The sequence below is a fragment of the Pelophylax lessonae genome (assembly GCF_965119305.1).
Source record: "Pelophylax lessonae genome assembly, chromosome: 4".
Classification (NCBI taxonomy): domain Eukaryota; kingdom Metazoa; phylum Chordata; class Amphibia; order Anura; family Ranidae; genus Pelophylax; species Pelophylax lessonae.
Window position 1 is genome coordinate 361,766,443 of NC_138771.1, and position 23,018 is coordinate 361,789,460.

The 23,018-nt window shown below is 39.6% G+C and overlaps 1 protein-coding gene across 2 annotated transcripts in view; it reads right to left on the reverse strand.

The window, feature by feature from the left end:
- Window positions 1-23,018, reverse strand: part of LOC309553519 (long-chain-fatty-acid--CoA ligase 6-like) — a 351,689-nt gene that overhangs the window by 41,514 nt on the left and 287,157 nt on the right. The window contains exons 9-13 of one of the 2 annotated variants that reach the window (XM_082254765.1): window positions 20,071-20,122; window positions 18,729-18,802; window positions 11,907-11,984; window positions 7,947-8,081; window positions 4,963-5,097 (exon numbers count right to left, since the gene is read on the reverse strand). In XM_082254765.1, the coding sequence (XP_082110891.1) occupies window positions 4,963-5,097; window positions 7,947-8,081; window positions 11,907-11,984; window positions 18,729-18,802; window positions 20,071-20,122 (474 nt within the window). Of the gene's footprint in view, window positions 1-4,962; window positions 5,098-7,946; window positions 8,082-11,906; window positions 11,985-12,048; window positions 12,127-18,728; window positions 18,803-20,070; window positions 20,123-23,018 lie in introns of both variants that reach the window. The other variant, XM_082254764.1, reaches the window with a different exon arrangement.

Here is a 23,018-nt window from a genome sequence, read left to right on the forward strand (position 1 = left end):
ACTGATGGGCATGGGGCAGAACTGATAAGCTTCACTCATGGGGCTGAACTGATATGCTGCCCTGATGGGAACTGATATGTTGCATTGATGGGAACTAATAGGCTGCACTGATGGCCACTAAAGAGGCTGCACTGATGGCCACTGATGAGGCTGCGCTGGTGGCCACTGATGACTGATAAGGCAGCACTAGTAAGCTGCACTGATGGGCACTGATAGGCTGCACTGATGGGCAGTAATGAGGCTGCACTGATGGGCACTGATAAGGCTGCACTGATGAGGCTGAACTTATGGGAACTGATGAGGTTGCACTGATAGTCTGTGGTTGTGGTTTACAGATGACAGGGCGGGTCATAAACAGGAAGAGGTGTGGCCTTTACAGGAAGGGGTGGGTCATATTTAAATTAGGGGGTGTCCAAGTTTAGTCAGGCCTATGGCAGCACAAAACTTAAATGCACCACTGTTCAGCGCTGAGATTGTAGTAATGGTTTTAAGGATTTTTGCATAAGGAGAACTTCAGAAATTTTATTTACTTTATATATAGTATATATTTAGTATTCCTTGTTGATGAGGGTAGTCAAATCAAGTATTGATTTAATTTAGATTTTTCTTCTGTTCTGCCACTTTATATTTTGGTAATTGATAAAAATGAATACGGTAATTAAAATATATATTTTTAAAAAGCATTCTTACTTTGCATTTCTTTACAGCTGTTTAAAACTTTTGCACAGTACTGTATATTGGGTAAACTCTGTTTTAAGATTACCTGAAACATATACTAAAGTGTTCACAGATAGGCATCAAGCACAAAACGAGAAGCTGATACAAGCAACATTAAAGCTGCTTCATTGGCATCAGATGGCAAACAACTGTCTTTAGCTTTGGCAGTTACAAATGACAAATTCCCAATTGGTTTTAAACAGGTTCAGAAGATATCCTTTAGGGAAAAATAGCTATTGGGCAGACTAGAAATTTACAGTCTACAGGATGTTGTTTGTGATGAGATAAGCTTTGCTGAATGTGAGCATGTAAGCACGTCAGTATCAAGAGAAAGACATTACTTAAATTTGCCAGAATATATCCTATCACAGAACCTCCATCCATCAACTGTGTATGGACTTAGCAATAATGTTATTAATTGGGACACATTTATAAGTACAGTGAGGGAAAAAAGTATTTGTTCCTCTGCTGGTTCCCCCTGTACGTTTGCCCACTGACAAAGAAATGATCAGTCTATAATTTTAATGGTAGGTTTATTTTATCAGTGAGAGACAGAAAAACAACAAAAATATCCAGAAAACACATTTCAAAAAAAGTTATAACTTGATATGCATGTTAATAAGTGAAATAAGTATTTGACCCCCTTTCGCAAAACATGACTTAGTACTTGGTTGCAAAACCCTTGTTGGCAGAGGTCAGATGTTTCTTGTAGTTGGCCACCAGGTTTGCACACATATCAGGAGGGATTTTGTCCCACTCCTCCTTGCAGATCTTCTCCAAGTCATTAAGGTTTCAAGGCTGACATTTGGTAACTCGAACCTTCAGCTCCCTCCACATATTTTCTATGGGATTAAGGACTGGAGACTGGCTAGGTCACTCCAGGACCCTAATTTGCTTCTTCTTGAGCCACTCGTTTGTTTCCTTGGCGTTGTGCTTTAGGTCATTGTCATGCTGGAATACCCATCTATGACCTGCAACCCTTTCACCTAGTTCTCCTCTAAATCATTCAGATGTTCATTAGCAAACTTCAGACAGGCCTGTACATGTGCTTTCTTGAGTAGGGGGACCTTGTGGGCGCTGCAGGATTTTAGTCCTTTATGGCATAGTGTGTTACCAATTGTTTTCTCATGACTATATTCCCAGCTGCCTTAAGATGATTGACAAGATTCTCCGTGTTCTGGGCTGATTTCTCACTGTTCTCATGATCATTAAAACTCCACGAGGTGAGATTTTGCATGGAGCCCCAGACCGAGGAAGATTGACAGTTATTTTGTGTTTCTTCCATTTGTGAATAATCCCACCAACTGTTGTCACTCTCTCACCAAGCTGCTTGGCGACTATCTTGTAGCCCATTCCAGCCTTGTGAAGGTCTACAATCTTGTCCCTGACATCCTTGGACAGCTCTTTGGTCTTTGCCATACTGGAGAGATTGGGATCTAAATAATTGATTGCTTCTGTGGACAGGTGTCTTTTATACATGTAACAAGCTGAGATTAGGAACACTCCCTTTAAGAGAGTGCTCCTAATCTCAGCTCATTACTTGTATAGAAGACACTTAGGAGTCAGAAATCTTGCTGATTGACAGGGGATCAAATACTTTTTTCACTCATTAAAATGTAAATCAATTTATAACTTTTTTGAAATGCGTTTTTCTTGATATTTTTGTTATTTTGTCTCTCACTGTTAAAATAAACCTATCATTAAATTATAGACTGATCATTTCTTTGTCAGTGGGCAAACATACAAAATCATTAGGGGATTAAATACTTTTTTCCCTCTCACTGTATTTGTGAGCAACCAATGACTTTTGCATATCTTGTTAACTATCTTTGCTTTAGAAAACCCTTAGGCCCCTTTCACACATGCGGACCGTTCAGATCCGCCTGTCAGTTTTTCAGGCGGATCTGAACGGATGCCCCATGCATCTCTATGGGGCAGCGGTTGTTAGCGGAGATATGTCCGTTGACATCCGATCCGATCCTGTCCGTCAAATCCAGACGGATGGAAACCCTAATTCCATCCGTCTGGTGGATCGGATGAGAACGGACAGGCGGTTTGTTCTCATCCGATTCCCCCATAGAGGACAGCGGGTTCTGACACCTCTGTCTCCGCACACAGAGCGGAGACGGAGCTGTCATCCGCCTGCTCAGCGATCCCCGCTGAGTAAAACGGAGTCCGCCTACAGAGCGGACAGGTGTGAAAGGGGCCTTAATGTACCTAACTCACTGAAAATTATTTTTGTGCTGGTCTATTGTTTAAAAATGGTTGACAACCTGCAACTAATATACAGTTTGTGCCAACACTTCTTGCTTTTAACCACTTAAGCCCCGGAAGATTTTACCCCCTTCCTGACCAGGGGGTTTTTTGCGATTTTTTAATGCGTGACTTTAACGGACAATTGTGCGGTCGTGCGACGCTGTACCTAAACGAATTTCACGTCCTTTTTTTCCCACAAACAGAGCTTTCTTTTGGTGGTATTTGATCACCTGTGCGATTTTTTGATCATGCGCTATAAACAAAAATAGCGTAAATTTTGCAAAAATAACAATATTTTTCCCTTTTTTCTTATATGAAATTCCCCCCCCCAAAAAATGTAAAAATCAAAATTTTTTAAAATTTTCGGACAATTTGTTTTATGCTACATATGTTTGGTAAAAAAAATCGCAAAAAGCGTATTTTTATTGGTTTGCGCAAAAGTTATCGCGTTTACTAACAAAGGGAAAGATTTTTGTCATTTTTGGTGTTTTTTTTTTTAACGAGTAATGGCGGCGATCTGAGCTGAGGCGCGTGCCCGCCCGCTATTGGCTCAAAACCCGGTGACAGGCTAACGGCGTAGATCTACGTCACTCAGCCTGGCCGGGGCTTACTGCCGCAGTAAATATACTGTGCGCAGTTGGCAACCGGTTAAAGTGTAACTAAAGTCTAAAAAACATTGGTATGCGATAGAGTTTTTAAAGAAGAGCCTTTGTATGTCTCCTCTCGTTTCCCCTAGATTTTTTTTGTGTACCTTGCTCCACGCATATGTTGCCAGTAAAATAGCCAGAATTGAGCCGATTGCTAGGATAAGGTAACTCCAGAGAGCATGCACAGGATTTACATCATCAGTGGCTGCCTAATTTTCAATGTAAGAAAATGCGGATGTGGAAGAAGTGCTGGAGAAGGTGGCAAAGGGGCAGTGGAAAAGCAACAGCAAACATGGATCTGTCAGTGCTGGAGGAGAATAGACTTAAGCTGGATACACACTATCCAACTTTTGTGGTTAGATTTCCTTCAGATTTACCTTTTCTATGTAGTGCAAGGGCCTGCCAGATTGCATACAAATTGAAAGTGTTTAGGTTTGACCTCATATTATATGGTTTTGGTAAGTCTAAAGGAAAAAGTCTTCAGAAAATCTTATAGTGTGTATGGCCCATTAGAGCAGTGATGGCAAACCTTGGCACCTCAGATGATTTGGAACTACATTTCCCATTAAGCTCAACTACACTGCAAAGTGCATGAGCATCATGGGAAATGTAGTTCCAAAACATCTGGGGTGCCAAGGTTCGCCATCACTGACTTCGAGAAAAGTATGTCATACTGGCCAATATCTAAGTCACTCCAGGGCTCACCACAGTTTATTATAGCTTATTTGCTCTATCACTGCACTTTGTAATTAGCATTAAAGCCTTATGCGCACAGGCAACAAAAATGCTGCTTTTAAAAGACGTCTAGCATTTTTTTATGCCTTTAAATGCAGTTCAATATTAGCCTATGTGGCCATTCACATTAGGCGTATAGATCCGTATAAGAGCAGCGTTTAGAGGCATAAAAAATGCCCCAAAGCAGATTCAAAGAGGAGTTTATGAGCATAATTTATATGCATTCATGCCTAAACATGCAAAAACACATACATATGTGCTTACATTTATTCCAGTGGCTAGAATAAATTAATATTTTGGCCAGGACAATGAGTTCACGCTCATACGCTTCTTAATGCCATACACTGCAAACATGCATACATGTGCGTAATTACGCACCATAAGTAGCCTTTTTTTTCTGTCATCTCCTGGAAGAAAGATCTAGAGTAGATAGCAGTTGCTTTTATATACCCATGTGCATACAGCTTGATGCAATAAATATATATTTTTTATTTAAATTTAGATGTACAACATCAAAACTGCTCATCAAGGCCTCTCACATCATCAAATAATTAAGACTTTATTTTGAGCGTTTTGTGTATTTATGTAATACATTGCTCCTTCCTACCTGCACTTTATTGAAAAGCAGTCTGTCCCATACACTGTTATTTCGAATGACCCCTCTTCTCACTTCAGCTTCTTTCCTTCGAGATGCAAATTCAAGAATCCATCGCTTAACAGGCGTATCTGCTTGACTAAAGATCTAGCACAGAGTGAGGGGAAAGACATTTCTAGACACAAACATATACAAGAACAGCGGATACTGTGATGATTACTCTGCGTACATATTGTATAAATATATTTTTCAATGTAAATCTCTCTTTATGATAACCTTATTGCAATATACACCCAACCAACAAAAGATGTTGAGCACAGGTAATGTGTTTTAATTAGACTTGAAGATTTATTGTAAATATGCAAAGAAAAAGGCTAAATACTTTTGGTGTTGTGAAAGTAATAGTTTCCTTTTAAAGCCCAACTTCAAGAACTTAAAAAAATGCTCATTATTTCTAAGGGAGCGATAACGAGCTTCTATCACTTACCTGTTTCCCTGCTTCAGCTGGCTCTGGTTATCTCCTCCTTTGCCGGAAGCTCTAGTCTGTTGGCAGAGCCTCAACATCATCATTTACAATACAGGGACACTAACCTTGTATTGTATTCTGTATTGTATGGGGCCAGTCGCATCTCACAGACCAAGCTGTGGGGTCTAATCAATGCTGAGAGGAGACCCTGCTGGAGCGAGGAATAAGGGTAGGCATTTACACCCCGATTCATGTACCCATAGACATATTAAACATTTAACCCTTGGAAAACAGGGGGGCCCACTACAAGGGTTCATTTAAAAAAAATTTAGAGGCGGGCTTTCAAAATGAACTCCAGACAAATATGACAATAAAAAATTAATATATTTTTTTAAAGATTTAAAAATGTTCATTCCAGGGAGCTTTCCTTTAGGGCAAACTTTTTCTCCCCTTATATGTCATTAGCCTGATGGCCAGCATCATTTAACCCACTTCCTATGACCCAGGTTGTCCTGGATCCATGCACCCTGTCACTGGACAGTGAAAGGAGAAGCAGCACAGTAGTGATCACATCTCCCTTTCACCCTGCTCTTTCCTCCTATCAGCATGATTCTTGTCAGCACATGAACTGATGGGAACTTTGTATTGCTCCAGGCCTGCTGTGTAGGGACTGCAAGAGGCCGATACCAGGTCATATGCTTATAAATTCTGTTTTTGTAATTTATAAAAAAAAAAAAATAACAAACAGATTTATACTTACCTGTTCTGTCCAATGGAATTGCAAAGAGCGGCCCCGAACCTTCTCTTCTTGGGTCTCCCGCTGGTGCTTCTGGTTCCTCTTCTTCTTGGTGTGTTACCAAGCAAGCCACTTCCTATTGTGTCTCACCTGCAGACCCACTGCCGAGATGTGCTGCTTGCGTCCACAGACACAGACAGTGTGCTCTCAGTGTGCAAGAAATGCATTAAGGTAAAAAATATTTAGGCTTTAGAAAATTTTAAAAATTGCTTATATATGTAGTTGAATTTTTCTTTCTATTAGCCCTCCCCATTCTCCAGGCTTATCATGGGAGAAAGAGTAGTAGCCACAGCCAACCAGAGTGCAATGCGTTTATCACTGCTGTTAATGTAAAATTGGTAAAAAAAAAAATACCGAAAAAATTTGTAACATTCATAAAGCCCACTATAGACAAATCTCAGCTGATTCAGCAAGGATCAGCCATAATTCGAACCATGTACAGGCAGGCTGATTGTACCCAAGTTGACCGATTGATAAACTTGGATATAACCAGCCTGTCGGATATGTAATGCGATTATTGCCAGCGGCTATAACTGTGTGTTCTCCTGACCTGGACATCTACCCCTGCTCCCCTGGCCGGGGGAGCACAATAGCTCCATGGGAGAGAACTTATTCGGGACTGTTGCAATTCATTGTCCAATCAGCAGAGCAGATGAAATAAGAAAAGCTGGTTGGAAGGGAAAAGTAGAAGCAAAGATATATTATTTATATATATCTATATATATTATATATTTTTTTACCTCTGTTTTGTTTCTCACTGCAGATCATCCTTGCCTTTAAGGTAGTTTCTCTGGAAATGAGAACCTGCCCCACATAACTATCCATTCAGATTGTTGTATCTAGGTTGTTATCACATTCTAAAAGCTAGTTTTTCCAACTGAGATTTGTAACAAACAGTATGCATCACTAGCTATGTGTACTGTAATGGCAGCTACAAAGCATGAAACAATATTTTCTTCAAGCAAGGGGCAATTACATCCTTTTACAAAGCCAAAAAGCTACCAATTCATGTATGCATGAATAAATGTCACTACTGCCTGTATTAATATTTATGTTATGAATGTAAAGTCTCTACTGTGTAGAATATTTCTTGATTGGGAAGACAGTCTGAAATGATTTTTGGAAAGTTGTTACAGAGCCCTGCAATTTTATTTAACTCTTAAACTATGCTAACTATGCACATTGTTGTTTGTACATTGCCTTACCAGAAAAATCTTGTAGCCATCCTTTTTGTAACCCGCATTCTCAAATCAAAAAATACAAATAAAAGGCTCAGCATACAAATATTGCAACAGGTTTATAGTATTCCTGCTCTCTATGTTTTATTTATCAAAGTATTGATGAGACCTCATCTTGAATAAGCAGTTCAGTTCTGGGTAGCAATTCACAAAAAGGATGTTGGAGAACTGAAAAGAGTAGCTGAAAATTCACATGCTGAGTTTTTTACAGTAAAAGCTGTGAAAATGTTGAACCAACCAATTCTGAGGGAGCATTAGCTGATCAGGAAGAAATGTTTTAACTGATTCCAAGTCTTTCCCTATTTAATTTTTTTGTTAAACTTGATGGATGTGTCTTCTTCCAACCTATCAACGTATATATGCATCCTGCACAGCAACAATTTAGGTAAACTTAACAAACTCATCAAAGTAACTGAAAGATAATTATTTACTAATTATTTTACTTTTGGCTATGACCTAAGTTTAAGTAGAAATTAATATCAACACAATAACCAACCTTGTCATACATTCTGTTTAATAATCTTGGAACAACTGGGAAGATTGTTGGCCGCAAAGTCTTCATGTCATCAGATAGAAGACGAATGTCGCCTTGAAAGAACCCAATGCGACCACCATGGCAGTATACCACAGACTGTTGAGGTAAGAAGAAGAACATGTTCAATTTGAATATTTAAAAATGATTTAGCTAAAGCTTAGTAATTAGAGTCAAAATATGCAGTCACAAACTTTTGGAATATACCTAGATTTAACTTGTAGTGGTTTAGCGTATCACAGCACCTTAGGATAACCTACATTGTAGATGTAGATTACAGATGGGTCATTGTGAAAATTGTTTTACATGGTATTGGATTTTGCTATTTTTTTAAATGAAACAATTTTCTTCCATATATGATTTTTCTACTGTGCAGATTGCATAAAGAGGTAGTAAAGCTCGCTTTGTGATTTTTACCTACAAAAAAAGGCTTACTTGTTTGGTAAAATGAATATTTCCTAAATGTACACCGTTTAGGAGATATTCACCCTGCATGCAGCTAGTGACATCACCAGTGCATGTGCTCTGAAGGTGTCGGAACGGTGGTGACAGCACGCCACGGGAGACCTTCGTTCTAAGGTAAGTATTCCATAATTTGATAGTATTTTTTACAAGCTGCGGTTTACAACAGCTTTAAATAAAAGTACTCAAAGTGGTTGTAAAGTTTTGTTTTTTTACATAAAAATAACAAACATGCCTATGCTTACCTGCTTTTTGCAATGGTTTTGCACAAAGCAGCCATGATCCTCTTCTTCTGTGGTCCCCTGCTGATGCTCCAGGCCCCTCCTCTTCATCAGGTGCCCCCCAGGAAAATCCGCTTTCCCTGGGGGCTCCCGTGCCTACTTTCTCCCTAGTCCTGCTGATGCATCCATTGACACAGATAGTGGGACTTGGCCCCACTCCCGTGTCACTGGATTTAAATGACAGCACCAGATTGGATTGACCCACTGCTATCAATCTGTCCAATGAGGAGAAAGACAGCTTTGGGAGCCACTGCGCTCATGTGCATCGCTGGCTTGGATTGTCTCAGGTAAGGAAAAAGGAGGGTCTGAGGGGCAGCTGCAGCAGAGAAGGGTTTTCCCCTTAATGCATAGAATGCTTTAGAACCACTTTCAATTGCTTATAAACCTCAGACATTAAATATGAATAAAGCATATCCCTCTATAGTGTGTACCCGTCCCAGGCCACAGCACTAAGTGTCACTTTTGTTTGCTGCTTAGTTCCTCTGCTATCAGCATGAATCACTTCTGACAAGTTTTCGGAAGGGGTCTCCAGCAGATTGACAGCCTCAGCTCTGTTCCTGTGTGCTGTGATGGTGTCCCTTCCCTCCAATCAGCTCTCATCGCTCTTCTCGCTGAGCTATGCAGAGTGTAGCTTCAGCTTCCCGCCCCGTTTTCTGAATTCAGATGTAGAGAAGAGAGAGCTGCAAACAGGCATAACTTATGTAGGAGGATTTGTTTAATCTTTGTGTATCACCTGAGGCCAGTAACTTCACTGGGTATATATAAGGGCTTACAACCACTTTAAGTAGCTCTATATTAGTTTCAGTCAATAGTTTCTGCAGTCTACATCTAGATTTACAGCTGTTTTGCTTATCTGCATCAGCTGAATTTTTCTTAATGGTGTGATGCCGATATAAAGCACATATAAGTATATCAAAAAACCATCATGTGATCACTGTACAGTGCAGTGTTGACTAGAGAAGCGTAATGAGAGCCGTTTATTGTCAGGCGCACACAGTTTTTTTTTTTTCCTCAATCATGCTACTAAAAGCATTGCACAGGCAGAACAAATGGCTCCCTTTGGTATGAGTTACACCAGTAGCATGAAGTAGTAATTATTCTTTCACATGCTGACTGTGGGTAGCTACAACAAATCACCAGAAGAGTTGCTTATTTAACAAAGAGATTTTCCAACCAGTTGTTAAATTCCTATGCAACCGATTTATATTTTTTCTCTTGTATGTCGAAATTTGACTGTGCTTGTGTCACACCCAACTAAGACCATACCAGGCTTGACCATGGTGAGCAAGTATGGCCAGATGTGTATTTGTATCTACCTGTGAATGGGTAAACTAAAAGGCACACATATATTTATGATTCTACTGCCACTCTCTTCAGTAGCATTAACATTTACACAAAAAGGTGCAAGTCTGTGTCTTAAATCTTTTATTATTAAAAAAAATTTCACAGAGCTACTGTTACATGCTGACATAGGTTATTGCAGCTTAAGGATGGCCATGAATGGTCTAAAAGGAGCAAGCTATGCAACCCCAAGCAGCAGCTGCCAAAGCCGGCAGGATATTAGCATGCATAAAGAAAGGGATGTATTCCAGAGATAAAACTATAATCCTACCACTTTATAAAACTCCAACCTCATCTGGAGTATTCTGTCCAGTTCTGGTCGCCAGTCCTCAGGAGGGGGTGTTGGAGCTGGAGAGAGTCCAGAGAAGGGCAACTAAACTAATTAGGGGATTGGCGGACCTAATTTATGAAGAGTGTCTACAATCGCTTAATTTATTCTCCCCGGAGAAGAGACGCCTGAGAGGGGACATGATAGCAATTTATAAATACCTCAATGGTGATCTCAGCATAGAAAAAAAGCTATTCAGGTCAAGTCAAGGATTGCATGAGGACTCGAGGACATACAATGCGATAAGAGGAGAAGCGTTTTAACCTCAGGCAACGCAGGGGGTTCTTTGTTGTTAGGGCTACAAGATTGTGGAATTCTCTACCACAAGAGGTAGTTTCTGCTGGAAGTATGGCTACTTTCAAAAGACTCTTGGATGTACATCTGAAGGATCAGAACATTAAGGGGTATGAGAGATGATTACGGCCACGCGCGCCTACACAGGTTGAACTGGATGGACTATTGTCTTTATTCAATCTCAACTACTATGTAAACTATGTAAACCCCTGTGAAGACTATATAGACATATAACTAGCCCTACTGGCAATGGAAGCACTAGCTATAATTTTTCCCTGAAAATCCATATCTTTATGATTGCTGTGAATTTTTTTCTTTCTCCTTATAACAATACAGTAACATCACTCCTGTTGGATTTTAAACAGGAATCCATTGTTTACAGAAGGCGTTGCAGTGGTGCAAGATCAGATCGAAATTGGTGATGGCTGTAGTTGAATGGCTTTTGTAGATTTTTTAGGGTTTTAATAAAGGTTGCTCTCTAGCAAGGTCTGTCCATTGGTGTCGGAGCACCAAATGTTAAGAGAATAGTAAGATGTTTAAAGTTTTATCTTTTTTTTTTGTTGCAAAAATTGATTAAACATCCCAACATATTTTGGAGGTTTTAGCATGTCTCTTTCTTCAGGGCCTGTGACATAAAGTAGTAAGACTGCAGGGCTGCTCTCCTGATTTCATTATCTGTTCATGGATTTTTACAAAATGCCATTTCCACTAAACGTTTTGGGCATGTTGCCAGACTAAGCCCTAAAGAAGGAGGACATGCGAAGGATGTCTTCAGAATGCTTTCATTCTGTGCTTCAACACTGATTCACTGTTGTCAGTTTGGGGAATAATTACATTTTAAGAGATACCCCAAATGTTAAGGAAGTCTGCTATTTAAAATGACAAAACATTGATCATTGCTTCTTTAAACCACATGGCATTTTTTAATTGAATTCATTTTGATATCTGTGATCTCACTATTATCCCTTATTTGTGTGTATTTCTGCCAAGTCATATACAGTAGTTATGAAAAAGATAGCTGCATATAAGACATCACCTTCTATAATGCACCAGTGTTAGTATTAAAAATCTATTCTAATGATTGTTTTACCAGAAATTTGTATATGATTTCAGGTGTTATTTTGATTTTTGTTCTACTAATAATCCCAGACTATTACATTTGGCACAGCTTGATTCTTGGTGAGAGTGTCACTACTTTCACCTACGCAAAGACCTTACCTGCACCATTCTCTCAAACATGTGTGCTAAAGGCAAATAGGAAATGTGTACATCCTCAGATGTTGGGGACCACTGACTCTGGAAAGAAAAAAAAAACACAGGCAGCCCAACAAGGCCAAGTCAGATCAGGCAAGTGGCTTACCTGTATTACTCTCTCAAACATGTGAGCCAGAGGCAAGAAGGAGATGAGCACATCGTCCTGTTTCGGAAATATCACTTTCTGCAGGTGAAGGGCGTGGGAGACAGAAAAGGAGAGAAACACTGACAGGAAGACAACGAGAAAGTCATAAAACAATAAAGAAGAAAAATGGTGCAAAAAGGGGGAAGGTTTGTCAAGAGAAAGAGGTGGGTAGAAGAGAGCAGCATACAGAGTACAGAGTTAGGCCACAAGGTCAATGAGGCTACAGTATGTTAGCAGGAGTAGTAAACATCAGGGCAACAAACATACAAAACACTAAAGAATGCTTCCGCCTGGAACAAACAGCCTTGTTGCTGATGTGCTTTTGTCATGTTGAGAGAGGCTTGGAATTAATTATTAGAAATATCATCACAGTGCCTACCTATTTAAGAAACCTGTATGAAGTAACCATATAGTAGAATAATTACTAAAGTATGATTAAAGCTGAACTCCAGGCAAATAGTTAAAGCTGAATTTTAAGTATGGCAATTTCACAAAGTTACATTGGTCCAGCTTGGACCATGTAAGTATGTATCTTCTCTAACTTCCCAATCCTTCTGGAAGAAACACTGCAGTAGGCACCACTACCATGGTGATGTCCATTAGCTTCTGGGCCCTGTGCCAAGTGGCTGCCCTGCTGCATTGTGAGCACAGGAGGCTCGGCACAAGCACTATTCAGGCAACACTTTGCATTTTCTCAATGAATGCTTGCAGTTTTTTTTGTCAAAGCTTAATTAAACAAGCTGAAGTTAGGAGCTAATTGACTACTATGCACATCTGCACCAGACTTTGAACTCTCCAGTTTTAGCAAATCAACCCAAAAGTGTTGTCTAACTGAACGAGGTGGAGATTCTGGGTGGTGACATCCCAATCTTCACCTTGTCCAATCGGAGAACACTTTGAATTCAATGATAAAATGCAAAGTGTTCTCTAAATGGTGCCTAGCGTTCAAACTCTTGTGTTCACTAAGCAGCAGGGCAGCCACTTGACACAGGACCTGGCAGCTAGTGGAGATCATTGTAATAATGGTGCCTACTATAATGATTTCCAGCTTCCACATAGATCCCACAGGTATGGCATATACATACTTATACTGGTCCAAGCAGGACCAACGTAGCTATGCAAAAATTGCCATACCTAAAATTCAGCTTTATATATACACAGAAGAAATACATATATTGCACTTGCCAAAGGATTTGCATGCTGTCCATTTAGTTTTACACAGCTCGGCCATATAGCACAACTCTGTCTGTCAGGAGAGTAGACTTGTTTTTTTCTCTGCTAAAGTTCAACCCTTGCAGGCCTTGGCCGTTCCCCATCTTCTGACTGGACAGTTGGCTTCATGCACACTGGCATTTTTTTAAGCTCCTAAAAGCTGTTAGCTTTTTTTCTGCTCCTACAAGCTAAATAGTGTTATCCTATGTGTCCATGCACACCAAGTTAGGCTATTAGCATTTTTTGAGCTTCAACGTCTCGGAGAAGAAAAAAAAATGTTTTTGTAGGGTTTTTTGGAGCGTTTTTCCGGCAGGAAAAAAAAATGCTGAATGCTTCTTAATACTCCCAACTGCTTCTAAATGCTACTAACATGCTCCTTACTGCTTTTTTTTATCTTTTTTTTCCCATGTACTGCAAAAACGCTAATAAAATGCTAACGCTCTTAAATGCCCCTAAAAGCTTCTAAAAGCTACTAAAATGCTACTAGAAGCTGGCACAACAATGCTATTATCATCATTTTTTATCCAGATTTTTTTTAGCTTTTTATGAGCTCATGAAAAATGCTAGTGTGCATGGAGCCTAAGAAGCAGCAGACATGAGCACTGCAGCATAACTGACTGGCTTCTTGTGCTGCTTCCCCCTACTCTCAGCCTGAGTGCTGCTGTACAGGGGATATTGCATGAGGCTGATATCAGTTTAAATTCACAAATTACTTACACAGCTGGCTTTAAAAAAAAAAAAAAAAACATTTAATGAAATCTTCATGAATGCCCAGGTGCATTCATCTTTGTAATTTATATTTGCCTGGCGTTCATACATTTATTTTGATAAATCTCATCATCAGGTGAACCTGTACCCAGACTATAGACATTAAGAATATGTAAATATGAACATAGTCTGGGACCAGGTTTACTTTAAATGTGATTTCTATTTTTCTCGCCTCTCTGTACTTCTCTGCATAAACATCTAATTTCCAGATATGATTCCAGATTTTTTTTTTCTGCAGAGCCATCTAGAATTAAGAATCTGTAATGAAGCCCTTTCCAAACACACAGAACAAGGCTCTCTGAGCTCATCATATACTGTAGGGGTGGCCTTTTACTAAAAAATTTAGGAAATATCCCTTAATCAAATGTTAAATTATTATTATTACTATATAAAAGCCACCAAAAGACATGGAATATGGTGAGATTGTTTACTAAGCTTTTAGAAACTTTTGCAAGCAGGGAGCTACCATTCCTATACTGTACAAGCCTATTACAATTTTTCTTATTGGCTTTCCAACATCTACCACAATTCTTCCTTTTTTGTAACAGATATTTTAAATATGTAAAGCACTGGGTCTTATTGTAGGGTGGTGGGCAATGATTTTACAGTATAAGTGACAGAAACAGAAAATTCCTCATCACACAGCACAGGGTGTGGAACCAAGTGTACCTTCACAAGTACATGCAATAGATAAAGCATTGGTGATTGTCAGCGCAATACATTTTCTGTATGCACTTATTAAGGCCTAACTTAAAACCTAGTGTTTTTTACAAGGTAAAAACAAATAATTTCTGAATTGATATACTTTTTTTAGGTTTTTTTTTTTTTTTTTTCAGAAAATATTGCAAAAAAATTCAAATCACTACCACAGATTGACAACATTCAGGCATGAACACCGTATTGGCAATTCCAGATACTGCCAAAAAGTTTTGAGTGTCTCTAGGTTTTAATTGTGCTAAATTGAGCAAATATTATATGTACAGTATATGCTCAACATGTTGCTTGTAGCATTTTGAACCAGAAAATGGCAAGCCCAATAAATAAAACTATTTTAGACCAGCTTTACATTCACTTATCATATAAAGACAATCACCTTCTGGTTAGCAGTCTAATGAAAGAATTAGAAATGAAAAATAGGATAAAATGGGTAATATTAATCAGGGGCAAAGGTTAAAGCCCAACGCCTGCCAAAAAATGTTCATTTAATTTTTGATGAGGAAGACATAGAACCTCTGTCAGGATTTTATTTCTTTTGTAGCCCCCGGTTCATCAGGAGCAGAAATTAAAGGAACTCTGACAATGAGATAATAAGACATAAACAAAAAAAAAACAGTTTGGCTAGAGTTGAGCTTTAGATGTTATGATGGGCAGTGCTATGCAGATTTATATACAGTAAACATATGCTATGGAGTTCTAGACTAAAACTGCCATGACTAGGAATAATGACACAGACATCCATTTGTACTATGAAATGGTGACTGGTCCTACAGAAAATTTACCAGTCATCTGTACTGCATGAATTATATGAACCAAACAATTCACAAGTACTACACATACAAAAGTTCTTAATTGTTTTATAAATAATTGTGAACATTTCCATCCAAATTATAGTCACTGATTTGTGGCCCTTTTTAAGTTGTGCTGGTTCCAGTTTACAAATGATCCAAACACACTACAAGGGAAATGAAGCTGTGTTTTTCCACTGGGCTGTGTCTTGTAAATGTTATTACTGTATGTACATTCGAAGAGGCAGTTATAAAGTACCTAATAGTATTATAATGTTTTATATTTAAAGAATTTTTGTATATTTATAAACACAGATGTGTGGGAAGATAATTAGAGTGCCAATGTGGAAGTAATTTGCTTTTTTGATACTGGGATAAAAGTTTTGATTCCAATAAGCTATTATACAGGTGCATCTCATAAAATTAGAATATCATCAAAAAGTAAATTTATTTCAGTAATTCAATTCAAAAAGTGAAACTCATATATTTTATATAGATGCGTTAAACTCATATGATATGATATAGTTCAAGCATTTCTTTCTTTAAATTTTGATGATTATGGCTTACAGCTAGTGAAAACACATAATTCAGTATCCCAGAAAATTAGAATATAACCTAAGACTAATTAAAAAAAAAGATTTTTAATACAGAAATGCTGGCTTACTGAATAGTATGTCCATGTACAGTATAATATGCACTCAATACTTGGTCGGGGCTCCTTTTGCATGAATTACTGCATCAGTGTGGTGTGGCATGGAGGCGATCAGCCTGTGGCACTGCTGAGATGTTATGGAAGGCCATATTTCTTTGGTACTGGCTTTCAGCTAATCTGCATTGTTGGGTTTGGTGTCTCTCATCTTCCTCCTAACAATACCCCACACATTCTCTGTGGAGTTTAGGTCAGGCGAGTTTGCTGGCCAATCAAGCACAGTCATACATTGATCATTAAACCAGGTATTGGTACTTTTGGCAGTGTGGGCAGGTGCCAAATCCTGCTGGAAAATTAAATCCACATCTCCAAAAAGCTGGTCAGGAGAGGGAAGCATTAAGTGCTCTAGAATTTCCTGGTACAGGGCTGCGCTGACTTTGGACTTGATAAAACACAGTGGACCAACAGATGACATGGCTCCCTAAATCATGACTGACTGGGGAAAATTCCCACAGGACCTCATGCAACTTGGATTCTGTGCCTCTCCACTCTTCGTCCAGACTCTGGGATCTTGATTTCCATAGGAAATGCAACATTTTCCACAGTCACAGACATGATGATTTGGGCTTCCATAACACCTCAGCAGTGCCACAAGCTGATTGCCTCCATGCCACGCCGCATTGATGCAGTAATTAATGCAAAAGGAGCCCCAACCAAGTCTTGAGTGCATACTAACTATACTGTACATGGACATACTTTTCAGTAAGCCAACATTTCTGTATTAAAAATCCTTTTTTTTTTTTTGGTCTTATGTAATATTCTAATTTTCTGATATAATGAATTTTGGGTTTTCACTAGCTGTAAGCCATAGTTTTTTAAAATTAAAAGAAATAAATGCTTGAAACATATCACTCTGTGTGTAACACATCTATATAAAATATATATGAGTTTCACTTTGTGAAATAAATTACTGAAATAAATGAACTTTTTGATGATATTCTAATTTTATGAGATGCACCTGTATAAATTATGATGTGTGTTTTATACTGTATTTTAAATGGGTTGATTCATAGTAGGAGTGCAGCATTCCATGTTAATTTTTCCCCACAGAATAGTTCAAAATCCGCCCTCCCACACAGTCTCACCGTCTCACTTACATTTTACTTTACTAGGGTCCTCCCAGAAATCTGGCCTCTCCCTTCATGTTATAGAAATCTTTGTCAACAGAGATGCTCATAGCTTTATGAAGCTGTCTATGGATAGAAACACTTTTAACATCAGGACCCGTTCTGCTATCAAAGGCATTCATATAGTAGGAGTGGTGGTTGAATTGGCTGAGTTTGTTAAGGGAAATAGGCAATAGCAATAGAGTGTCTGCTGTGCGTCACTAAAATTTATTAATGTCCTAGGCTTCAAAAGGTTATGGAGGACACAACTCTTGGATCCCATGTCATCAGTGTTTGGGGAAGGGGGATTAGCAAATCCTATTATTATACTACTGCCTTACATGCAATCTTATCCTCCAATGATCACTTTCCCACTCTTCAGATTCTAACTGACAGCTGCTATCAAACTATAATCCAGCTGCTATTCTTTCAAAGCTTCCCAGCATGGAATTAATCCCTAATAGTGTCACCATCTGAACATACCTTCAATGCAGAATGTGTATGTGGATTTATCTGATTACTGGCTTGCAGTGTGATTTTATATGGTTAGATTTAAACTAAAACAAGTAGGTCTTCTGAAATAAAATGGACCCAGCACTATTTTTTCTGACACTAAATTCAAGGTATTTTACTTAAATTGTAGCTTTACCATTGGTGTGATTACACATGTTTTATAAAGCCCCGAGCCCCTGTGCCAGTCTTATACTCACCCTGATCCAGATATCAGCTGTTCAGTTCATTGGCCCAACACAGCCGTTTGTCAAAATCTTGCCACCAGGGTCCTTGCATTGTACACTCGCCATTGAATCATAAGTAGTTTGTACACAGAGCACAAAATCTCCATTGATTTCTACACAGTGTACAAGGTCTTCTATTCTTTGTGCAAAACTGAGGGATGCTTACAAAACATCTGTGTTTTGCACCTATTAGAACAGTAGATACAGAATAAGATATTAAGTACCAATCTGGCAAACTCTTTTTAATATTACATCGGACCTGAAATTCAGTCAGGCCATAAATGTATATTCAAAATGGTTGACCAATATATAATTAATTTTACTGTAGAAATGATCAACATATTGAGTTTGTAGTCAATCAAGTAAGGCACTTAATAGATATAAATCATTAAACACTATCATAAAATCACCTTTATGCTTAAAGCAGCTATATTTGAATAACATTCTAGATTTAAGTTTAAGAAAAAAAAAAAACATACAAGTTATACCAGCAAATTAGCAGTTCTTTAGAGTAGTCCCATATAACACAAGATCATTGCCAGCAAGTAAGTCTTGTGCTTGGGCTTGCTAATATATTGCCTACGTCATACTCTGAAGTATTCACCTCTGTAACTTTTAGAAATCCTGAAAAGTCTGCCACCACATTGCCGTGAGTCAGCATGGCGCCTTTGGGATTGCCTACAAACAGAAGAAAGAGCATTTCTCTAATACAAGCAGTGAAAGTACATGTACAGTATCTCAAATATGTTTGCCTATGTTTTCCTAACAAATACATTGCCCATAGTGCTGCTGAAGGCCATTTGTATTTGCATTGCTCCCACTTTGGGAAAATGTAGTTACAATACAAGGAATACCTAAATCCCAGGATAACCTTTTTATATTTGGAAATAAACCCCTTGTTCTTTCACATTTATGGTGTTCATGAAGATATTTGAATGTTATTAACCACTTGCCATCCAGCCACCGTAGTTCGGCAGGTCGGCTCTGTTAAGCGAAAGATGTACCTGTACGTCACCTCGTGTAACAGATAGTGGGGGTGCGCTAGAGGGGGAGCCAATCAGCGGGTCACCCATGATCCCTCCCCATGGAGACAGAATGGCGGTCTGCCGATGTAAACAAGGCTGACTGCTGTTCTCTCAGTGATGAACACAAGGAACCTGTGTTCCTCCTATTTAGGTCTCTGTGTTCATCCAGTGAGTACACTTCCCCCCCCCACACACAGTTAGAAAGCATCCCCTAGGAACACATTTAACCCTTTGAACGCCCCTGGTGTTAACCCCTTCCCTGCCAGTGTCATTAGTACAGTAACAGTGCATATTTTTAGCACTGATTACTGTAGTAATGTCAGTGGTCCCCTCAAAAGTGTCAGTTTGGTGTCCGATCTGTCTGCTGCAATGTCACAGTCCTGCTAAAAATCGCTGATCGCCGCCATTACTAGTAAAAAACATGTAAATAAATAAAAATTACATAAATCTATCCCCTAGTATGTAGATGCGATAACTCTTGCGCAAACCAATCAATATACACTTATTGGGATTTTTTTAACCAAAAATATGTGGAAGAATACATATTGGCCTAAATTGATGAAAAAAATTGATTTATAATAACAGATTTATATTGATTTATATAACAGAAAGTAAAAAATTCAGTTTTCAGTTCACTCTTTTTTTGCTTATAGCGCAAAAAATAAAAACCGCAGAGGTGATCAAATACCACCAAAAGAAAGCTCTATTTTGGAAAAAAAAGGACATCAATTTTATTTGTGTACAGTGCACGACCACACAATTTCCAGTTAAAGTAATGCAGTGCCGTTCCACAAAAAATGGTCTGGTCATTAAGGAGGTAAAACCTTCTGGTCCTTAAGTGGTAAAACAAAAACCATAATTGCATCAAACAAAACAGGCAAGTTCTGTGTCAAAACCGTGCATGGACTTGTAGCCACTTACCTGTAGTACCGCTGGTAAAACATACAATAGACAAATCTTCAGGTTTTGGAGGCTGTAAATAAGGATTCAAATAAATAATAGCATTAAATCAGCTCAACATATAGCCTGAAGATGTAAAAGTTTAACTCCATGCAAGAAAGCTATATACACAATTAAAAACCATATACTTAAACAGGTATATTTGCCAATGTAATTATAACTGTGCTCAGACAGTTTTGTGATACAGGCACTCTTACAAGACAGCATAGCCAGATGGGTGATCTCACTTTATCATAAATATGCAGTTAATTTTGGCTACCAACTTGCCCTCTGCCTTTGGCAATGAAGGAGAAGCTTCACATTAAAGAGGTCATCATCCTCCAACTATCAGCATGTTCAAACTATTGACTGACAGTACCATGCAGTGACACAATGCTTTAAACGGTTTAGAGCAGTGGTCTTTAAAGTGCAGCCCACAGGCTGAATGGGATCCTTTGCTTGCCTTTATTCGGGCCTTGGGGCGCTATGCAATTCACTAACAATAATGATGGGGCACCATTCCTCCCACAGACACCAATGATGGGACACCATTCCTCTCATAGATACCAATGATGGGGCACCATTTCTCCCATAGATATCAACGATGGGGCACCATTCCTACCTTGAAACCCAACAATGGGGCATCATTGCTCCCACTGATAACAACAATAGAGCATTATTTATTCTACTAAAACCATTGATGGGGCACTTTTTTACTCTCACTGACACCAGGGTTTTTTTCTAATCCCACTGGCCACAGTCTGGCCCCCATAAAGCCTCAAGGACAGCCAACTGGCCAGGATAAAATGAGGCTGATATCAGTACAGATTTTGGTGCATTTATGGTAGTTTTATGTCAAAAATCCATTTCTGCCCAATGAGACACAAATGGAAAAAATAAAACTGGCAGGGAATATAACCCTCCCGTACTCTATTGAAAATGAAAAAAAATAGTTATGATAATAGATATAAAAAACAAATAGGAGAGAACAAAAACACAACACAAGACCTGCACAGTTTAGTAAGCAAAAGCTTAGAAAAAAATCACTTATTTCTCTTTCGTTCATTGACGGACACAGCTCCTTATCATCTTGACCATTGGGTTATACTACCCCCTACAGGAGTAGGACACTGGGCAGAAAAAGAATTTGACTACGTCTGTGAGCAGTCCCTAAAGGTATACTCCCCCTCTCTGCTATAGGTACTCAGTTTTGTTATAAGCAGGATTAGGAGTACTACAACTCCATATAGGGGTGGGTGCTGTGTCCATCAATGAACATCAGAGAAATTGATTTTACGGTAAAGTAAATATCCAATTTTCTCTTTCATTCATTGACAGACACAGCTCCTGATCTTCTTCACCATTGGGACGTCCCAAAGCAGTGTCAAATATGAGGGGTGGGAAAAGCAAGAAAAAATTCCCAAGGCTAAACTGTAGCCAACCAGATAACAGGAGCTCAACCAAAACAACTGCATCCCACCTGAAAAACATTACACCCTCAAAGAGGGTACAAGGCCCATAAACAGCAGCCTGCAAAATCTTGTGGCCAAAAGACACATCCGTAGATGCCAACACATCCATTTTTTTTAATTTTGTCAAAGTGTGCACCGACAACCAATTAGCCGCCTTGCACACCGGGGTTACTGACACCTGATGACGGAAGGCCCAAGAAGCAGTGAGCGCCCAGGTAGAGTGCGCCTTCACAGGGAAGGGAGAAACTTGACCCTTAATCGAATAGGCCAGAGTCACCGTCTGTCTGATCCATCTAGAAATGGTCGCAGATGAAGCAGATAGTCTTTTTTGAGGCCCATTCGTAAGCACAAATAGTGAGTCTGATTTCCTAAAAGACTCTGTAGCTGCCAGGTACACCGAATAGCCCGAACCGCATCCAGGGAATGCAATGCAATTTCCTTAGGAGGTTTTGGCCTGGGACACGGGGAAGGCAACACAATGTCCTCATTCAGATGGAAATCAGAGACAACCTTTGGAAGGAACGACGGACGGGCCAAGAATCATCTTATCTTCGTGGACCACCAAATAAGGGGAACAACAAGACAACTCCGCCAATTCCGACACCCTGCACGCAGAGGTGACAGCAACCAAAAAGGACACCTTCTAGGACAGCATCTGCAAGGGAATCTCCCGAAAATTTTCAAAGGGAAACTTTGTTAGAGCTGAAAGCACCAAGTTGAGTTCTCAAGGCGGTAGTGGAGACTGCACTAGTGCAGTCAAATGTCGAACCCCCTGGATAAAAGTATGCACCAGGGAGTGCATGTCCAAGGGTCGCTAAAAGGTTGCCAAGGCCGACACTTGATCCTTAATGGTACTTAAGGCCAATTTCTGCTCAACCCCCCCATTGAAGGAAGGTCAAGACCCGAGTCCCTGAAAAAGAGCGATGGTGACTCACACCATGAAATGTACGCTTTTCACGTACGATGGTGGATCTTCCTAGAAGTAGCCTTGCTGGCTTTTAATAGTAAAGGAATCACCAACCCAGACAAACCTCTATCCTTCAGCACCTGGCTTTCAACAGCCAAGCTGTCAAAGCCAGCGACTGTAAAGCAGAATGGAAGATTGGCCCTTGGGACAGCAGGTCCTCCCTGAGAGGTAGTCTCCAAAGGGCATCAGCGACCAGCTGCACCAGGTCAGCGTACCAAGAACGGTGAGGCCTAATGAAAATGACCGGAATTCCTTCTGCCTCGATCCTGCGCAAGAGTGTCGGCAAAATCTTGAGAGGAGGGAAGGCGTAAATCAGATGATACTGGCCACAGGGGGCCACCAGTGAGTTTGTGGTGTCCACTAACAGGTCCCGTGACTGTGCCACAAACCTCTGCACCTTCCTGTTGAGCCGAGACGCCAACAGATCCACCTCGGGGGTGCCCCACCGGAGACATAGCTGATGAAACATGTCCGGATGAAGGAACCATTCC